At 65.4% G+C, this 15,013-nt stretch overlaps 3 protein-coding genes across 4 annotated transcripts; 2 read left to right on the top strand and 1 right to left on the bottom strand.

Moving 5' to 3' along the window:
- Positions 1–2,391: 2,391 nt before the first annotated feature.
- CHLRE_02g093202v5 (uncharacterized protein) lies at positions 2,392–6,063 on the bottom strand. Its single transcript, XM_043059464.1, has 3 exons — positions 4,575–6,063; positions 2,713–4,026; positions 2,392–2,415 (listed from the first exon to the last, which is right to left on the bottom strand). The coding sequence occupies exons 1-3, from the start codon at positions 5,776–5,778 to the stop codon at positions 2,411–2,413; spliced, it is 2,523 nt and encodes an 840-aa protein (XP_042927098.1). The 5' UTR covers positions 5,779–6,063; the 3' UTR covers positions 2,392–2,410.
- Positions 6,064–11,903: 5,840 nt separating this feature from the next.
- Positions 11,904–13,459, top strand: CHLRE_02g093150v5 (uncharacterized protein). 2 transcript variants are annotated; one of them, XM_043059463.1, is made up of 1 exon: positions 11,904–13,459. In XM_043059463.1, the coding sequence occupies exon 1, from the start codon at positions 12,020–12,022 to the stop codon at positions 13,085–13,087; it is 1,068 nt and encodes a 355-aa protein (XP_042927096.1). In that variant the 5' UTR covers positions 11,904–12,019; the 3' UTR covers positions 13,088–13,459. The 2 variants fall into 2 exon arrangements, with proteins under 2 accessions (XP_042927096.1, XP_001695994.2); XM_001695942.2 differs by having other exon boundaries at positions 11,904–13,322.
- Positions 13,374–14,178, top strand: CHLRE_02g093117v5 (uncharacterized protein). Its single transcript, XM_043059462.1, has one exon. It carries the CDS (start codon positions 13,510–13,512, stop codon positions 13,783–13,785), a length of 276 nt encoding a protein of 91 aa, XP_042927097.1. The 5' UTR covers positions 13,374–13,509; the 3' UTR covers positions 13,786–14,178.
- Positions 14,179–15,013: the final 835 nt, after the last annotated feature.

Raw genomic sequence — 15,013 nt, 5'->3', positions numbered from 1 at the left:
ATCTGGTCGGCAGGTGGCGCGCTTTGTGAAGTGGAGGAGGTTCAGGGTGGGTCACCGAAGTTGAACTTGCGGCTGACGCTTGCATCACCTGTGCAGGCCCCCTAGGTTTCCTTTTGGGCGGCGTTTCTTTCCAGGCGCTGGCGTGGAGTATTATCATCATCCGCTTATCTGGCGCCCATGTGTGTTAGCTCTGGCTGGCGTCGCAGCGCCTGGGCGGCTGTGGGACTTCCTGCACAGCGCGTCTTGCAGCGGGCTGGAGCCCGCTTAGTCAGCGCCACATCTGGCCCGTTTAGTTTTCTGCTTGTGTCTCCTCTGCCGGTTCTCCTGGGGTGTTGCTTAAGCAACCGACTTGTGGGGGTGGGGTGGGTTTGGGCGGGGCGAGTGCGTAGCGCTGGTGTTTTCTTTTCTGGCGCGCGGTGGTGGTGGTTCTTGCAATTAGGCTGTGGTGTAGGTTGGTGCTTGGGTTAGGTCTGGCGGTGTTTTTGTGCAACCCCTCCCGGGGGGCGGGGGGGCCAGCCTCCTGCTCTGTCTGCTGGGTCGGGGTGGGGTGGGGTGGGATGGTTGGGGGTGGTTGGTGGCGGTTTTCGAGGTGTTTGTTTTCTGTTTTTCTTCTCTTTTCTTCTCTTCTTGCCCTGTCAGGGTTCTGGTCTCGGGGACCAGGCTGCTTTCCGGCAGTAGGGGGGCAGCGCGTCTGCCCCTGTTCACCCTTGTAAGGATGATTCCTCAAAAAAAAAAAACGCCAGCGCTCCGCACGTGGCCGACTGCGGCCGCCAGCCGGGCAGGCAGCCCCGCTGGCGCCGGCTCGTCGCTGTACACCCACGCCCACGTGGTGGCAGAGTCCGGGCGCACATGGGTAAGCAGCGCCCGGGTGAGCATCTTCCAAGGTTGCCGGCCTGGCTGGGCAAGGAGGGCGAAAGTCTTAGCTTGCAGGGCAGACAGGAACGCAGGCAGATCGACGTGGTTGACACCCCCATCCTTGTACGTCAGACATGCCGTTTCCCGCTTTGGCAGCAGGAGCGGGTTCCCGTGCGACACCAGGCTGGCGTCCTCAGCGTGCATGGAGCGCGCAGCAAAGTGGTCCACCAGGTCGGTGAGTTCCTTCAGCTGCGCAGGCGACGGGTTGAGGAAGCTGAAGTGGTAGGCCAGCTTCGCCGCCAGCACCTGCTTCGCAATGTGCACACGGCCAACGAGAGTCAGAGACAGGGCAGCCCACAGTCGCGCCACAAACGCCATGCCGCGAGCCCGCCGGGTGTACAAGTCAGCTGCAGCCGCATCAGAGTCCCACGACAGGGGCACACCCAGGTGCGTCACGGCGCCAGTGGTAAACGGCACCCCCGTGTGTGGGCAAGGGCCCGTCAGGTGCGCAAACCTGCCAAGGCCCATGGCCTTGCTCTTGTCCGGATGGACACGGGCATTGGACGCGCGGCAGAACAGCTGTACTGCCGCCATCAGGACCGGCCCGTCCACCGCCGGGTCGCGCGCCGTGAGGGTCGTGTCGTCAGCGTGGTGGGCAGCAGGCGGCGCCTGCTCGCCGCTGGGTAACAGGGGCGTGCGCAGTGCCCCTTGCTCCACCTGCCGCCGCAGAAAGGACGTCAGTGGCTGCATCTGGATGACCCACAGGGGTGGTGAGGCGGTGCTGCCCTGCGGCAAGCCGTTCAGCACTGGGAAGGCGTCAGAGAGCATCCCGTTCACACACACGCGGGCAGAGCCGTTGGCAGTGAGCAGGCGGATCCAGCGCAGCATGCGCGGCCCAAACCCAAGTCCCTCCGCGGACGCATACAGCCACTGCCGGTGCACCCGGTCATACGCCTTTTCAATGTCCAAGAAGTACAGCGCACCACCCTGCCGTGGCGTGCCGTCCGCGCCCACGTCCAGGCGCATCCATTCGATCAGGCCTTGGAGATACAGCGCGTTGTCTCCAATCCAGCTCCTCACCGCACAGCTCAAGGCGGCTAAGCTGGAGCACTTTGTTGCCATCTGGTCGGCGGGTGGCGCGCTTTGTGAAGTGGAGGAGGTTCAGGGTGGGTCACCGAAGTTGAACTTGCGGCTGACGCTTGCATCACCTGTGCAGGCCCCCTAGGTTTCCTTTTGGGCGGCGTTTCTTTCCAGGCGCTGGCGTGGAGTATTATCATCATCCGCTTATCTGGCGCCCATGTGTGTTAGCTCTGGCTGGCGTCGCAGCGCCTGGGCGGCTGTGGGACTTCCTGCACAGCGCGTCTTGCAGCGGGCTGGAGCCCGCTTAGTCAGCGCCACATCTGGCCCGTTTAGTTTTCTGCTTGTGTCTCCTCTGCCGGTTCTCCTGGGGTGTTGCTTAAGCAACCGACTTGTGGGGGTGGGGTGGGTTTGGGCGGGGCGAGTGCGTAGCGCTGGTGTTTTCTTTTCTGGCGCGCGGTGGTGGTGGTTCTTGCAATTAGGCTGTGGTGTAGGTTGGTGCTTGGGTTAGGTCTGGCGGTGTTTTTGTGCAACCCCTCCCGGGGGGCGGGGGGGCCAGCCTCCTGCTCTGTCTGCCGGGTCGGGGTGGGGTGGGTGGGATGGATGGGGGTTGTTGGTGGCGGTCTCGAGGTGTTTGCTTTCTGTTTTCTTCTCTTTTCTTCTCTTCTTGCCCTGTCAGGGTTCTGGTCTCGGGGACCAGGCTGCTTTCAGGCAGCAGGGGGGCAGCGCGTCTGCCCCTGTTCAACCTTGTAAGGATGATTCCTAAAAAAAAAAAAAAGCGGCCGGTGATGAACGCGGTCTGCAGCTCATCCACAACTGCATCCAGGGCGGGCTGCAGGCGGGCGCTGACGGCCTTGGACACCATCTTGAAGTCGCAGTTGAGCAGCGTGATGGGCCGGTAGGACGCCAGCTCGGCGCGGTCCAGGCTTTTGCCCTTGTAGATGAGGGTGATGATGCCCTCCCGCCAGGAGGCGGGCAGCGCCGCCGCCATTTCACCGCCATCGTGGGCGTCTGCAGCGGCAGCAAAGGCAGCGGCAGCAGCAGCACACAAGCGCGGACCCAGCAGCGCCCAGAAAACCTTGTACACCTCGTACGGGACCCCGTCCGACCCAGGCGCTTTACCATTGGCGGAGCCAGCCAGCGCTGCCATCAGCTCGGCATCACTGAGGGCGCCACCACCGGACCCCTCTGCGGCGGCCTGCAGATCCGCCGGAACCTTGCGGTCAATGGCCGCCAGAAGCTGTTGCTGCGACGCCGTACAGACCGGCTGCACGCGGAACAGGCCGGTGGGGCTGGTGCTGCTGTACATGGCTGCGGCGGCTGCGGAGACAGTGTTGCGCGTGCCCGGCCCCGTTAGCGCCACAGGCGCCGGTTGCCCCGGCACCTTCAAGTGCGTGATGGGCTCCTGCGCGCCGGCTGCTGGCTCGTCAGCCTGCCGATGGAACCAGCGAGTGCCCCGCTCCCCATGCTCCTCCATCAGTGCAGCGCGGGCATTGTGGCTGGCCGCTGCGGCAGCTGCCCGCTCCTCCCGCACCGCCAAGTTGGCCATGGCCGCAGCCTGACGCTGCGCGGTGCTGGCACCCGGCCGGTCGGCCAGGGCAGCGGCCGCGTCTGCGGCCAGCACCACACCATGCAGCCCATCCCGGGTCTGGCGTGCATGCCGACGGTGGATGCTGGTGGCGGCCTCCCGCAAGAAGAACTTGTCCGCCTCCCATTGCGTGCAAGCGCCGTCACCTGTACTGGCCACGGGATTGGCGGCAACGTGCGCCTCCAAGCACTGCTCGAGCTCCAAACGCAGCGAGGGGTGAAACAGCAGGTATGTGGGGAAGCGCCACTGCTCCCGGTGCGCACGGGGCAGGTCGGGCAAGGACAGGGTGAGCAGCACACCGTTGTGGTCCCCAGGCGCCCCATACGTGCGTGCGACATCCACCACCCACGGCGCCGCGGTGGCACTGACATACCACCGATCCAGGCGTGCGGGAGTGGCCGGTTTGGGTGTGGCCGGATGCGTGTAGCCCTTGGCGCTGCCACGCTTGCTCACCCAAGGGTCCACCAGACTGAACTGGGCGAGGAGGCTGGCAAGTTGCGGGGCACCTGCAGCACGTGACGGGCTAGGGGCCGCCTCCTGACTGGCATCGGTGACACAGTTCCAGTCCCCACCGACAACAAGCACCCTGTCCGTGGCCAGGTGGGGAAGCAGCCCGGCAAAGAAAGCAGGCTTGTCCGCCACGGCCGTGGGCGCATACACACACACGAAGCGCAGGCGCAGGTGACCCACGTCCCAATCCCAACATACCACACGGCCTGCCGCATCCGTTGACGGCGGCTGCAGTACGCAGCCTGGAAGGGACAGCCGACTCCGCGCCAGGACAGCCGTCCCACAGGAGTGGGGCGACGCTGCCGGGCTGGCAGCGAGGCAGTGGCGCCACGGAAGGCACGCCCCCTGCGCGGCACGGAGGCAAGACTCCAGCGCGGTCGTGTCAGTAGCGTGGGTCTCCTGCACCATCGCCACATCCGCCCCAACTTGCTGCAGGTGCGAGACCAGCGCCCGCGCCTTGAACGGCGAGCCCAGGCCGTTGACATTCACTGTCAGCAGCCGAAGGTTCGCCGCGCCCACTGGTGGCCGCATTATGAGCCCCCGCCGGCCACGGCAGCGCCGTGGCGGTTGCGGTTGCTGTTGCTGCTGTGGCGTTTGCCGCGGCGGCCGCCACCCTGGCTGGGGGGCGCGCCGCCGCAGCTGGTGCTCATGCTAGCGGCGCCTGAGCTGGCGCCTCCGGGGTGCAATGGAGCGCTGCCCAGGCTCATGAGGCTGGAGGTACTGCGGCTGCGGTGCTGGCATTGCCGGCGGCTGGGCCCACTGGCCCTGCCGGGGTCCGCCGGCCCACGCTTAGCGGACCGCAGGGTGCGGGCGTCTAGGAGCACGTAGTCCATGTAGGCCGTCTGCACCTGCTGCGCGGCGTCATCCAGCTGCTCCGTCACGTCGGAAGGCAGGGGCGTGTCTGCAGGCTGGGCTGAGTATAGGCGCCACCAGCCAGTGAACTCGTCGCGCAGCTGTGCCAGGACGGCGGTACGGCCGGCCGGCACGTGGCAGACGGCCCAGTCCGGTACGGTGGCGCCCTGGTCACGGAGGTGGGCGAGGAGGCGGCCGCCAAGCGTGTCGCGGCCAAGCTGCGCCCACTCATACCCCTGCACATCTGCGCAGCGGTTCTGGTGCGTCACGAGGTCAGAGCCAATGGCAACACACGTGTCCCGGGTCAGGCAAACGGCCCCGTACTCCGCCTCACTGCCCGCACCCCCACCAGCGCGCCCAGCCGTGTCGGCCGAAACCCCAGCCGGCGCGCCCAGGCCCCTGCCCCTGCCCTTACCACCACCCGCCGGTTGTGACGTCTGCAGTGGCGGCCCCGCCTGGGGCGGCGGCTGGGGCACTGCCCGCCCCGCTCCTCCACCCTGGCGCCCCGACCCGCTGCCCCCACCAGCCTGCTGTCCCCGGGCCGGCCGCCCCGTGGGCACGTGCGGCGGCGAGCTAGCCCCGTCCTGCGGGGAAGGCAGCCCGCCGCCCAAGCGCCCGGCCCTCTGCTGCGGGAGCTGGGCGGGGCCACAGCGCCCTAGGGAGCGGGGCTGTTGCTGCGGCGGCGGCGGCGGTGCGTGCGCGGCGGGTTGCACCCGTCGCCCACGCCCGGACGCCGCCGCGGCCGCGCCATCGCCCGGCCCGTCCTGTCCCCCCAGCGTGGCCAGGACCCCAAACCGGGAGCCGGTCCGGGGCCTGGGCGGCTGCACCTGACGCTGCTGCTCCTGCTGCTGCTGTTGCTGTACCTGCCGTTGCTGCTGGAGATGGAGGTCCGCCATGTAGGCCAAGTACATGGCTTAAGCAACACCCCAGGAGAACCCAGGAGAACCGGCAGAGGAGACACAAGCAGAAAACTAAACGGGCCAGATGTGGCGCTGACTACGCGGGCTCCAGCCCGCCGCAAGACGCGCTGTGCAGGAAGGCCCACAGCCGCCCAGGCGCTGCGACTCCAGCCCCTTCTCTTTTCTTCTCTTCTTGCCCTGTCAGGGTTCTGGTCTCGGGGACCAGGCTGCCTTTAGGCAGCAGGGGGGCAGCGCGTCTGCCCCTTTTCAACCTTGTAAGGATGATTCCTCAAAAAAGAAAAATAAGCTGGACACTCCTGGAAGATGTGCGTTAGGCTGGCCCACGCCCGCGGGCCAGGTGAACACGCCTTGGCGTTCTCGCTCCCGTAGGTGATCAGTCTGCTCTCAGCGAGTCACAAGAACTACACATTAGTCGTCGTAAAGCCAATATGGAGTAACAGCGGACAGTGCCGCTCACAGGCGTCACTGCCCGCTACGTGCGCCGACCAACTGTACGGCAACTTCTCACTCGCACCTTTCTCTCAGGCTGATAGCAAGCAAGGTTAATCCTACACCAAGCAGGCGATACACAGCAGTCTTAGCTGCTCAAGTCCACACGCAGTCACACACGCGACACAAAACCCTAGGCTACACACGCTCGTGCCGGTGGAATGCAGTGCCGGCAGAATGGCGCGACAGCTGTCGTGTCATTCTGCCGGTTATGAATGTCTCCGCCACCTGTCCCGCCATTTCCCCCCACAACCGAGAGAGGCCAAGCATGGCAACCGAGGTTGGCTCACGCAGGGACAGGCAAGCACGCATGGTCAATACGTCCAAATTGTCAGTCCACGTTCGGTCCTCTTCAGAGAGGCCACAAATACGCAACACACGTCATCCTTAGACATCTCAACCCAAGCCAAATAGCGAATGATCGCTCCTCCCACCGTCATCCGAATCCACAATACCATCCTTCATACCGCTTCGTCCCCCCAGCTGGGCCCTCCATCCCGAATACCTGCGCAACTATCCAACGCTAGCTACGCCCTCGTCCCCCCAGCTGGTCCTTCCACTCTCCTTATGCGCGCGCCCGCCCGCGCCGCACATGCTCCAGAGTCCAGTACTCCATCTCCACCTCGCCTGGCCACTTCACGGCAAAGTAGTGCGGCCGGTAGAGTGCGCCACGGAACTGCAGCAGGGCCTTCTGCTCCGTCTCCCCCGCGCCCTTGCCCCTGCCCGTCCGCACCCGCCTAGTCACCACCGTGCCGTCCATCTGCCGGGCCTCATCATCCAACCTGCGCGTGCTGGCCTTGGGGAACAGCAACTGGCCTAGCTGCTCGGGCCACTCGCGCGTCGCCTCCTCTGTCGGTGGCTGCTGCGATAAGTGCGCCAGGCACCTCGGACATAGCCAGGCGCCTGTGGGCACCTCCCGCAGCGGCGGCCGCAGGCAGTGCGTGTGCCACCCCTGGTTGCAGCCGTCGCAGAGCAGCATCCTGGCCGGCTGCCCCGGCGAGCTGCACGCTTCGCAGGCCAGGTCCTTGCCGGGGCGAAACAGCTGCGGCTCAATCGCCGGGTCCACGTCCAGGTGGCAGGGCGCCAGCTGCTCCACCCTCCGACGCAGCTGCTGCGTCCCGTCCCGTCCTATGAGCACCGCTACACCCAGCGGCCCCACGCTCTTCACCCTGAGTATTGTGTCGTAATACTGGAATTGCAGGGTGTTGTCCACCTTCAGCTTCTTGATGTAAACGTAGTCGCCAGCGCTGAATTCTGGCGTGTTTGTCAGGCGGCGCGCCGCGCGCGCGGCCGCATAGCGCCGCGTATCGCGATGCTGAGCCACCAGCAGGTTGCCGGCGGCCTCCGGGTAGTGACGCTGCACCCAGGCCGCCCTTGCCCGCAGGCTCTCCGTCGCTGCCGCTGCGTCCTCAAAGCTCAGGGGCTCCGCGAACCCCTCCCTGACAGCTGCCGGCACCTGGGGCTCCACTCCTCCGTGCAGCAGCCTGAACGGCGAGTACTGCGTGGCCGCCTGCGGCGAGCACCGGTAGCCGAGCAGTAGATGCGGCAGCGCCCGGTCCCAGCGGGCTGGGTCGGCGGACTCGTAGCACGCCTTGCGCAGCGCGTCCTTCACCACTCGCACGATGCGCTCTGCAGCGCCATCTGCTTGTGGGTGCCCGGGTGAGGCGTGTCGGTGATCCACGTAGCAGCGCTCTAGCAGCGCTGCAAACTCGCCCTCAAACTCCGATCCGTTGTCTGTCACCACCTCTGCTGGCGCCCCAAAGCGCGCCATGATGTCCGCAAACACCCGCGCTACGCGGTCTGCGGTCTTGTCCACGATTGGCACCACCTCGATATGCTTACTGAAATGCTCGATGGCGATGACGCAGTAGCGGTAGCCGTCGGGCTCGGTGGGCGTGAGCTCCCCGGCCAGGTCTACGCCCCAGCGGTAGAAGAGCCCCCTGACCGGCAGCGGCTGCAGCTCCGCTGGCCTCGCGTCTCCCGTCACGCGGCTGAGGTCGCATGCCCGGCAGTTGCGCACCACGTGAGCTGCTGTGGCTCCCATGTCGAACCACCAGTACCCCAGCTGAAGCAGGGCCCGCGTGCGCCGGACACCGAGGTGGCCAAGCGAGAGATGCAGGCGCTCCGCTATTCCTAATCGCTCTGCAGGCGGTGGGCAGACTCTGGCGCGCCCGTCCGGCAGGCACCGCAGCAGTTGCTGCCCGTCCCACCTGTATGAGCTGGCCCGCCGCACCGCGCGGCGGGAGGCTGCGGCTTGCCCCGCCAGCCCTTGAATCAGCGCCATCACCTCTGCGTCTAGCCACACGTCAGGCTGCCGCCTGTTGGCGGCCGCTAGCGCGGCCTCCGTCGCGTCAGTCTGCGCCGCCACCATGGTGGCAAATACCAGCAGGTCGCTGCCGGGCTGCCGCTGTATCAGCATTCGCGCCAGCTCCTCTGCGTCGTCACTCCCCCCCCAGCGGCAGTACCGGTCCTGCGTCTGCAGGTGCCAGCACTTGAGGCGGCGGCGTGTGTGTGTCATTCATTAGGCGCGAGGTAGTGGTGCTGCAGGACGACGGCGGCTACTAGGACGGCGCTGAGGGTCAGCGGCGGCGGGGCTGAGCGCAGTGCGGCTAGCGCTGCGCTGGGCGGTAGGCCGGAGGATGCGCCCGGCACGTGCCCCATGAGCGCTTCCCAGTCACGCGGCGTGGCGTGGCGTGCCGCCTGGATCCGCCAGCCTGAGGTAAACCCGCTGTGGGTGGCAGGCCTGCGCACGTCGCCGGGTTGCTGTCTCCCCGCTGGGGCAGCCGCTGGACGCCACAACCTCGCAAAGGGTCCGCCGCTCGCTCCGACAGCTGCTTGTGACGGCGCCGCTTCCGGTTAAATCGCTGCTGCAGGCGGAGGGCTCCGATGGCCGAGCTGTGGCCGCGGCTCGCGGCGCTGGGGGCGGTAACAGGCATGCCCTCCACCGCCAACGGCCGCGCCACAAGGCTGCCCGCGCGCAGCCGTCGGTCAGCCCGGTCAACGCCCCATGCACCTCGCATCTCTGCGCTGGTGCGTAACTGGCGCATCACCTCTGACTCGCCCACCTGGCTGACAGTCGAAACCATCGACTTCTCATACCCCTCATACTCCTCATACGTTGATTCCGACACCCCTGAGTCGCTACCGGCGATGCCCATGCTGCCTGGGCCTGGCGTGGGGACACAGCCTTCATCCTCCTTGTCCTGCAGCCCGTCGATGGCAAACGCTGCGTTGACGGCGAGCCTGGCCCGCTCCACAACGTTGGACCTGGAGGGCAGCATCAAGCCTGGCGCTGCGCATGAGGCTGCACCCGTGGCCCCTGCTGTAGCCTGCGCTGCACCAGAGGTCGCAGCTAGAGCAGCCTGCGCCACAATCACAGGCGTGACGCCGCTTGCTGCAGCTGTGGCACTGTCTGCCGGTGCCGCTGCGCCCTGGGTCAGTGCCGTTGGTGCTGCGTCTGCCTGGCCGCCCGCGGCTTCTGCATCTCCAAGCTGCACCGCCCCTGGTACTGTACTGATGCTGCCACCGCATCGACGCTGAGCGCGCCCAGGCTGTCCTCCGTCTGCCATTCGTTGCGACAGCCACCTAAAAGCGTCCCAAGCCGCGGCCACTACCATGCCTCTGCACCGCTGGCTCACTGAACTCTCTGCCAAGGGTCTGCTCCCTCCGCAAAGAATTGTTAGAGCGCGCCAGCGGTCAGTGCAGTCTGCGGCATGTGGCATGCGAAAGCACAAAAGCGGCGACCGGAGTGTACAGAAAAAATCCAAGCACTTGATTCACGCAATATCAAAACGATATATGCGTCACGACATCCGAGGCCTTGTCATAGCCGGTCCCCCCGGTTCGCGCAGACTGTCCGCTGTTACTGGGTTGCGCATGCACTCTGGCCACCTGTGTTAAACCAGGCTAGGCATAGACATAACCTAGCTGGCCAGGCGAGGACGCTGCTTCACTGCTGGAGGAATACGCGAGTTGCGGGTTGCTGGGACAATGGACTGCCGTCGCAGTCCCCGAGTTGTGAGATACCCCGGCGGTTCTCACTGGGCATGCCCCCGATTGCTAGCTGGTCCAAACGCTAGTCTTGCCTGCCGCTGAACACGCCTTGGCGTTCTCGCTCCCGTAGGTGATCAGTCTGCTCTCAGCGAGTCACAAGAACTACACATTAGTCGTCGTAAAGCCAATATGGAGTAACAGCGGACAGTGCCGCTCACAGGCGTCACTGCCCGCTACGTGCGCCGACCAACTGTACGGCAACTTCTCACTCGCACCTTTCTCTCAGGCTGATAGCAAGCAAGGTTAATCCTACACCAAGCAGGCGATACACAGCAGTCTTAGCTGCTCAAGTCCACACGCAGTCACACACGCGACACAAAACCCTAGGCTACACACGCTCGTGCCGGTGGAATGCAGTGCCGGCAGAATGGCGCGACAGCTGTCGTGTCATTCTGCCGGTTATGAATGTCTCCGCCACCTGTCCCGCCATTGGGTTGCGCATGCACTCTGGCCACCTGTGTTAAACCAGGCTAGGCATAGACATAACCTAGCTGGCCAGGCGAGGACGCTGCTTCACTGCTGGAGGAATACGCGAGTTGCGGGTTGCTGGGACAATGGACTGCCGTCGCAGTCCCCGAGTTGTGAGATACCCCGGCGGTTCTCACTGGGCATGCCCCCGATTGCTAGCTGGTCCAAACGCTAGTCTTGCCTGCCGCTGAACACGCCTTGGCGTTCTCGCTCCCGTAGGTGATCAGTCTGCTCTCAGCGAGTCACAAGAACTACACATTAGTCGTCGTAAAGCCAATATGGAGTAACAGCGGACAGTGCCGCTCACAGGCGTCACTGCCCGCTACGTGCGCCGACCAACTGTACGGCAACTTCTCACTCGCACCTTTCTCTCAGGCTGATAGCAAGCAAGGTTAATCCTACACCAAGCAGGCGATACACAGCAGTCTTAGCTGCTCAAGTCCACACGCAGTCACACACGCGACACAAAACACTGATAGCCAAGTAGCGCACGCAGCGCTAACGAAGTGGGGATCCATAACGCCATCCATTCACGATTTATGCTTAGACTTGTTTTGGTACTGTTTGAAGCAGCAGATTTCATTAGCCGCCACATTGATCCCGCGAGAGCTAAATGCAATTGCAGACGAGCTGTCAAAGCGGGACGATGCATGCGACTGGCAGCTGCACCCCGCCGTGTTTGCGCAACTTAATCAGGAGTGGGGGCCTTTCACCGTAGACCTATTTGCATCTGACACGAATTACCAAATGCAACCTTACTACACGCATTACTACACGCGCGGCACAGCAGGCGTTAACGCATTTGCGCAGCGCTGGCCTGTGCGGGCATGGTGCCACCCACCGTTCGCCATTATCGGCCGCGTCATTGCCCACGCACGCCACTGCCGCACATGTATCAGTTTGATAGTGCCACACTGGCCCGCGTCCGTTTGGTGGCCCCTGCTCGTTGCTAGCAATATTGCATTTCAAGCTTTTGTGTGGGGGTGCCGTGTGCTGCCGCGGAGGGAAGACTTACTAATTGATATCCAGGGGCGCGGGCGCCGGCCCGCCTGGAATACGATAGCCCTACTGCTCGATTTTTCACGAGAGAACCCTCACGCAATCCGCATCCCTGCCCTGTAACCCAACGGCAGACGCAATCGTCCGGAGCCTCCTGCGCAGCGCGTACGACCGCCTGGCAGTCAGCCACCCAGCCGCAGCCGCAGAAATGCGCAGCCTTGCAGACAACGCTGTACTGCGCATTGCATCGGGCACCTGGCAGCAGTACAACCGCCCGATTCGCGAGTGGGTAGCCCACTGCACGCGCGTCGGCGCGACGCCCATAGGCGCCCCGCCAGCCATAGCCGCAGTCTTCCTCGACCAGCGGCGCCGTGCAGCCGCCCTCCGCGGCGTAGGGGCGCAAGCAGTCACCCGCGCCAGCGCAGCCATCACAGCACTCCACGAGGCAGCAGGCCTCCCGTCCCCATGCGCGCACCCGTTGTGCGCAGCAGTGCGCGCGGCAGCCCGGCGCACGCTCCTCGGCCAGCGGCGGACAAAAGTCGCCGCCACCGCCGAGGACATACAGAAGCTCGTCGACACACACCTGCAGCCCAACGCGCCCCTGCTCACACGCATGGTCGTGACGTGCGCACTGCTCAGCTTCTGCGCGTTCCTGCGCTACAGCGACCTGCGGCGCGTCATGGTGCACCACCAGCTCATGCAGTTCAGCGCCGCCTGCCTCACGCTGCGCCTGTTCTGCGGTAAGACCGACAAAGCCGCCCAGGGCGAGGAGGTCACCGTCGGGCGCATTGGCGGCGCCTACTGCCCCGTCACGCGGGTGGAAGAGCTGCTGCGGGTCGGCCGCTATAGCACCGTGCCTTCCATCGCGCAGCGGCCCATGCCGCAAGCAGCCCGCGGTCGCACCCGCTGGGAGGAGATCGAGGACACCGGTCCCCTCCTCCGCGCAGTCAGCACCTCCGGCGCGCTCGAGCAGATTACAGCGCCCCTAGACAACCCAGTCCCGTCCCTGTCGTGGCAGCAGTACTCCAGCCTCCTGAAGCAGCACTGCCTCGCAGCAGGCCTCCGCCACCTTCCCCCGCACGCGTTCCGGCGCGGCGGTGCCACAGCGGCTGTCGCGGGGGGCGCCTCCCGCGACGCCGTCATGAAGGAGGGGCGCTGGCGCACAAGGCGCGTGTTCGAATTCACGTACGTGCAAGTCATTCAGGCGGCCGCGTGCAAAGTGACGGCGTGCCTGGGCCTGCGCGCCCCGCCGCCGCACGCGCCCAATCAACAGTGAGTATTCCTTTCAAGGTCCGGTATGTTTGAGGAGTATTGCCGGCCACTAATGCAACATAAACATCGGGGTTTGGGGGGGGTAGTCGTCGGTCGTTTCGGTTGAGGTAGCGGGGAGTTGTGACGAGACGATTGGGACAAGGATGGTTACACTGGGCAGAAGCCGACCGGGAGCTGAGTGCCGGTCAGGGTCAGGACAGGGCTTATGCGTGCCTCTCGTACTGTAAGTTCCGAGGAGGAGAAATAGCGTTTCTCGCCTCGAGAAACAGAGTTCTCCGACGATGGAACGAGAAGTACGGCAACTGTCATTGCCGAAGTATTGTAGGGCAGCGCTCTGCGCTGCACGGCTATCCGCCGATTAATACTTCCTTATCCTCTGCTTTACCGCAGAGACTCCTATTCCTAAAGAGCCCGCCCGCCTCCCTTATGCCCAGGCCCCCGCCATCCGCCACGGGCCGCGCCCGCCCCGCCGCGCCCAGCGGCAGCGCCCCTGGCGCCCTCCCCAGCACGGGCGCCGGCCGCGGGCGGGGCCGCGGTGCCCACCGCGGCCGCGGTTCCAAGCCCCGCGCCGCCGCGCCCGCCGCCGCGCCTGTCCCGCTGCCGAGCGGCCGCGGCCGCGGTCGCGGCCGTGGCGCGCCCCAGCCCAGCGCGCCGCCGTCCGTGACCACGCGCTCTCGCGCGCGCGCCACGCGGGCGCCGTAGCCCGGCCGGGCCGCCGGCCATCACGCCGGCGCCGGCCGGCCACCGCCGGCGGCCTCTAGGGCCGCCGCGCGCCTTACCACTGGCCCAGGCCCAGGTGTATCCGCATGTCGCATGTTGTGCTAGTGCGCGGGTGCCTGTCTGCCTGCCATGTTTGTTGCCGCGTACCTTGCCGGCCTACGTCGCCGGGAGCATCGTTGTTCGGTTGCGGTGCATTGCCGGCCACTCGTGTGGCTTGGTATGTTTGAGGGTATTGCCGGCCACTAGTGTGGCTTGGTATGTTTGAGGAGTATTGCCGGCCACTAATCCGGTATGTTTGAGGAGTATTGCCGGAGTGGGACAGCCACGCCAGTCGGGGGGCAAAGGTCCTGGTGTACCGGCTGCAACATGCTTACCTGCCTTGCGGGCTGTACAGGGCGGGCAAGGGCATTCGGCCACGGGTGACCACGGGGTGCGGGGGGTTGGGGGCGCTCTGTCCTCACCCCGCCTGCGGGCCACCTGGCCCGCGGGCGTGGGCCAGCCTGACGCACATCTTCCTGGAGTGTCCAGCTTATGCGCAGGCGAGGACGTGGCTGCAGCAGCTGTGGGCCTGCGTTGCGCCCCAGGCAGCGGCGCCGCCAGTGACGGACGCGGGCTTCATGCTGGGGGACCGCATGGGTATGTGGGCCTCAGGCCCGCGGGGGGCGGGCGCGCTGCTGTGGAGCACTTTGCGGGCCACCTTCTTGTACGCCGTCTGGTGTGCGTACTGGTCCCGCGAGCCTGCTAAGCAGACGTCGGAGCATGTGGTTCGGGAGGTGGTCAGCGAGCTGCGCAGGGTGATGCAGCTGCGTTTCACTGCCGCCACGCTAACCCCTGAAACCCTGTCGGCTCTGCCCACTCAGCTTCTCACCGCACAGCTCAAGGCGGCTAAGCTGGAGCAATTTGTTGCCATCTGGTCGGCGGGTGGCGCGCTTTGTGAAGTGGAGGAGGTTCAGGGTGGGTCACCGAAGTTGAACTTGCGGCTGACGCTTGCATCACCTGTGCAGGCCCCCTAGGTTTCCTTTTTGGCGGCGTTTCTTTCCAGGCGCTGGCGTGGCGTTTATCGTCATCAGCTTATCTGGCGCCCATGTGTTTTCGCTCTGGCTGGCGTCGCAGCGCCTGGGCGACTGTGGGACTTCCTGCACAGCGCGTCTTGCAGCGGACTGGAGCCTGCTTAGTCAGCGCCACATCTGGCCCGTTTAGTTTTCTGCTT

The sequence above is a fragment of the Chlamydomonas reinhardtii genome, chromosome 2, assembly GCF_000002595.2.
Source record: "Chlamydomonas reinhardtii strain CC-503 cw92 mt+ chromosome 2, whole genome shotgun sequence".
Classification (NCBI taxonomy): domain Eukaryota; kingdom Viridiplantae; phylum Chlorophyta; class Chlorophyceae; order Chlamydomonadales; family Chlamydomonadaceae; genus Chlamydomonas; species Chlamydomonas reinhardtii.
The sequence above is the reverse complement of the archived record's forward strand: the minus strand, read 5'-3'. Positions and strand labels throughout refer to the sequence as shown.

Bases quoted from the DNA above. Each gene is read 5' to 3' on its own strand.
- CHLRE_02g093202v5 (XM_043059464.1), bottom strand. From the start codon at position 5,778: ATGGCGGACCTCCATCTCCAGCAGCAACGGCAGGTACAGCAACAGCAG. The intron at 4,027-4,574 runs GCGGGGGCTCAT...CACGTGCTGCAG, and splicing joins CCACGGCGCTGCCGTGGCCG to GTGCCCCGCAACTTGCCAGC.
- CHLRE_02g093150v5 (XM_043059463.1), top strand. From the start codon at position 12,020: ATGCGCAGCCTTGCAGACAACGCTGTACTGCGCATTGCATCGGGCACC.
- CHLRE_02g093117v5 (XM_043059462.1), top strand. From the start codon at position 13,510: ATGCCCAGGCCCCCGCCATCCGCCACGGGCCGCGCCCGCCCCGCCGCG.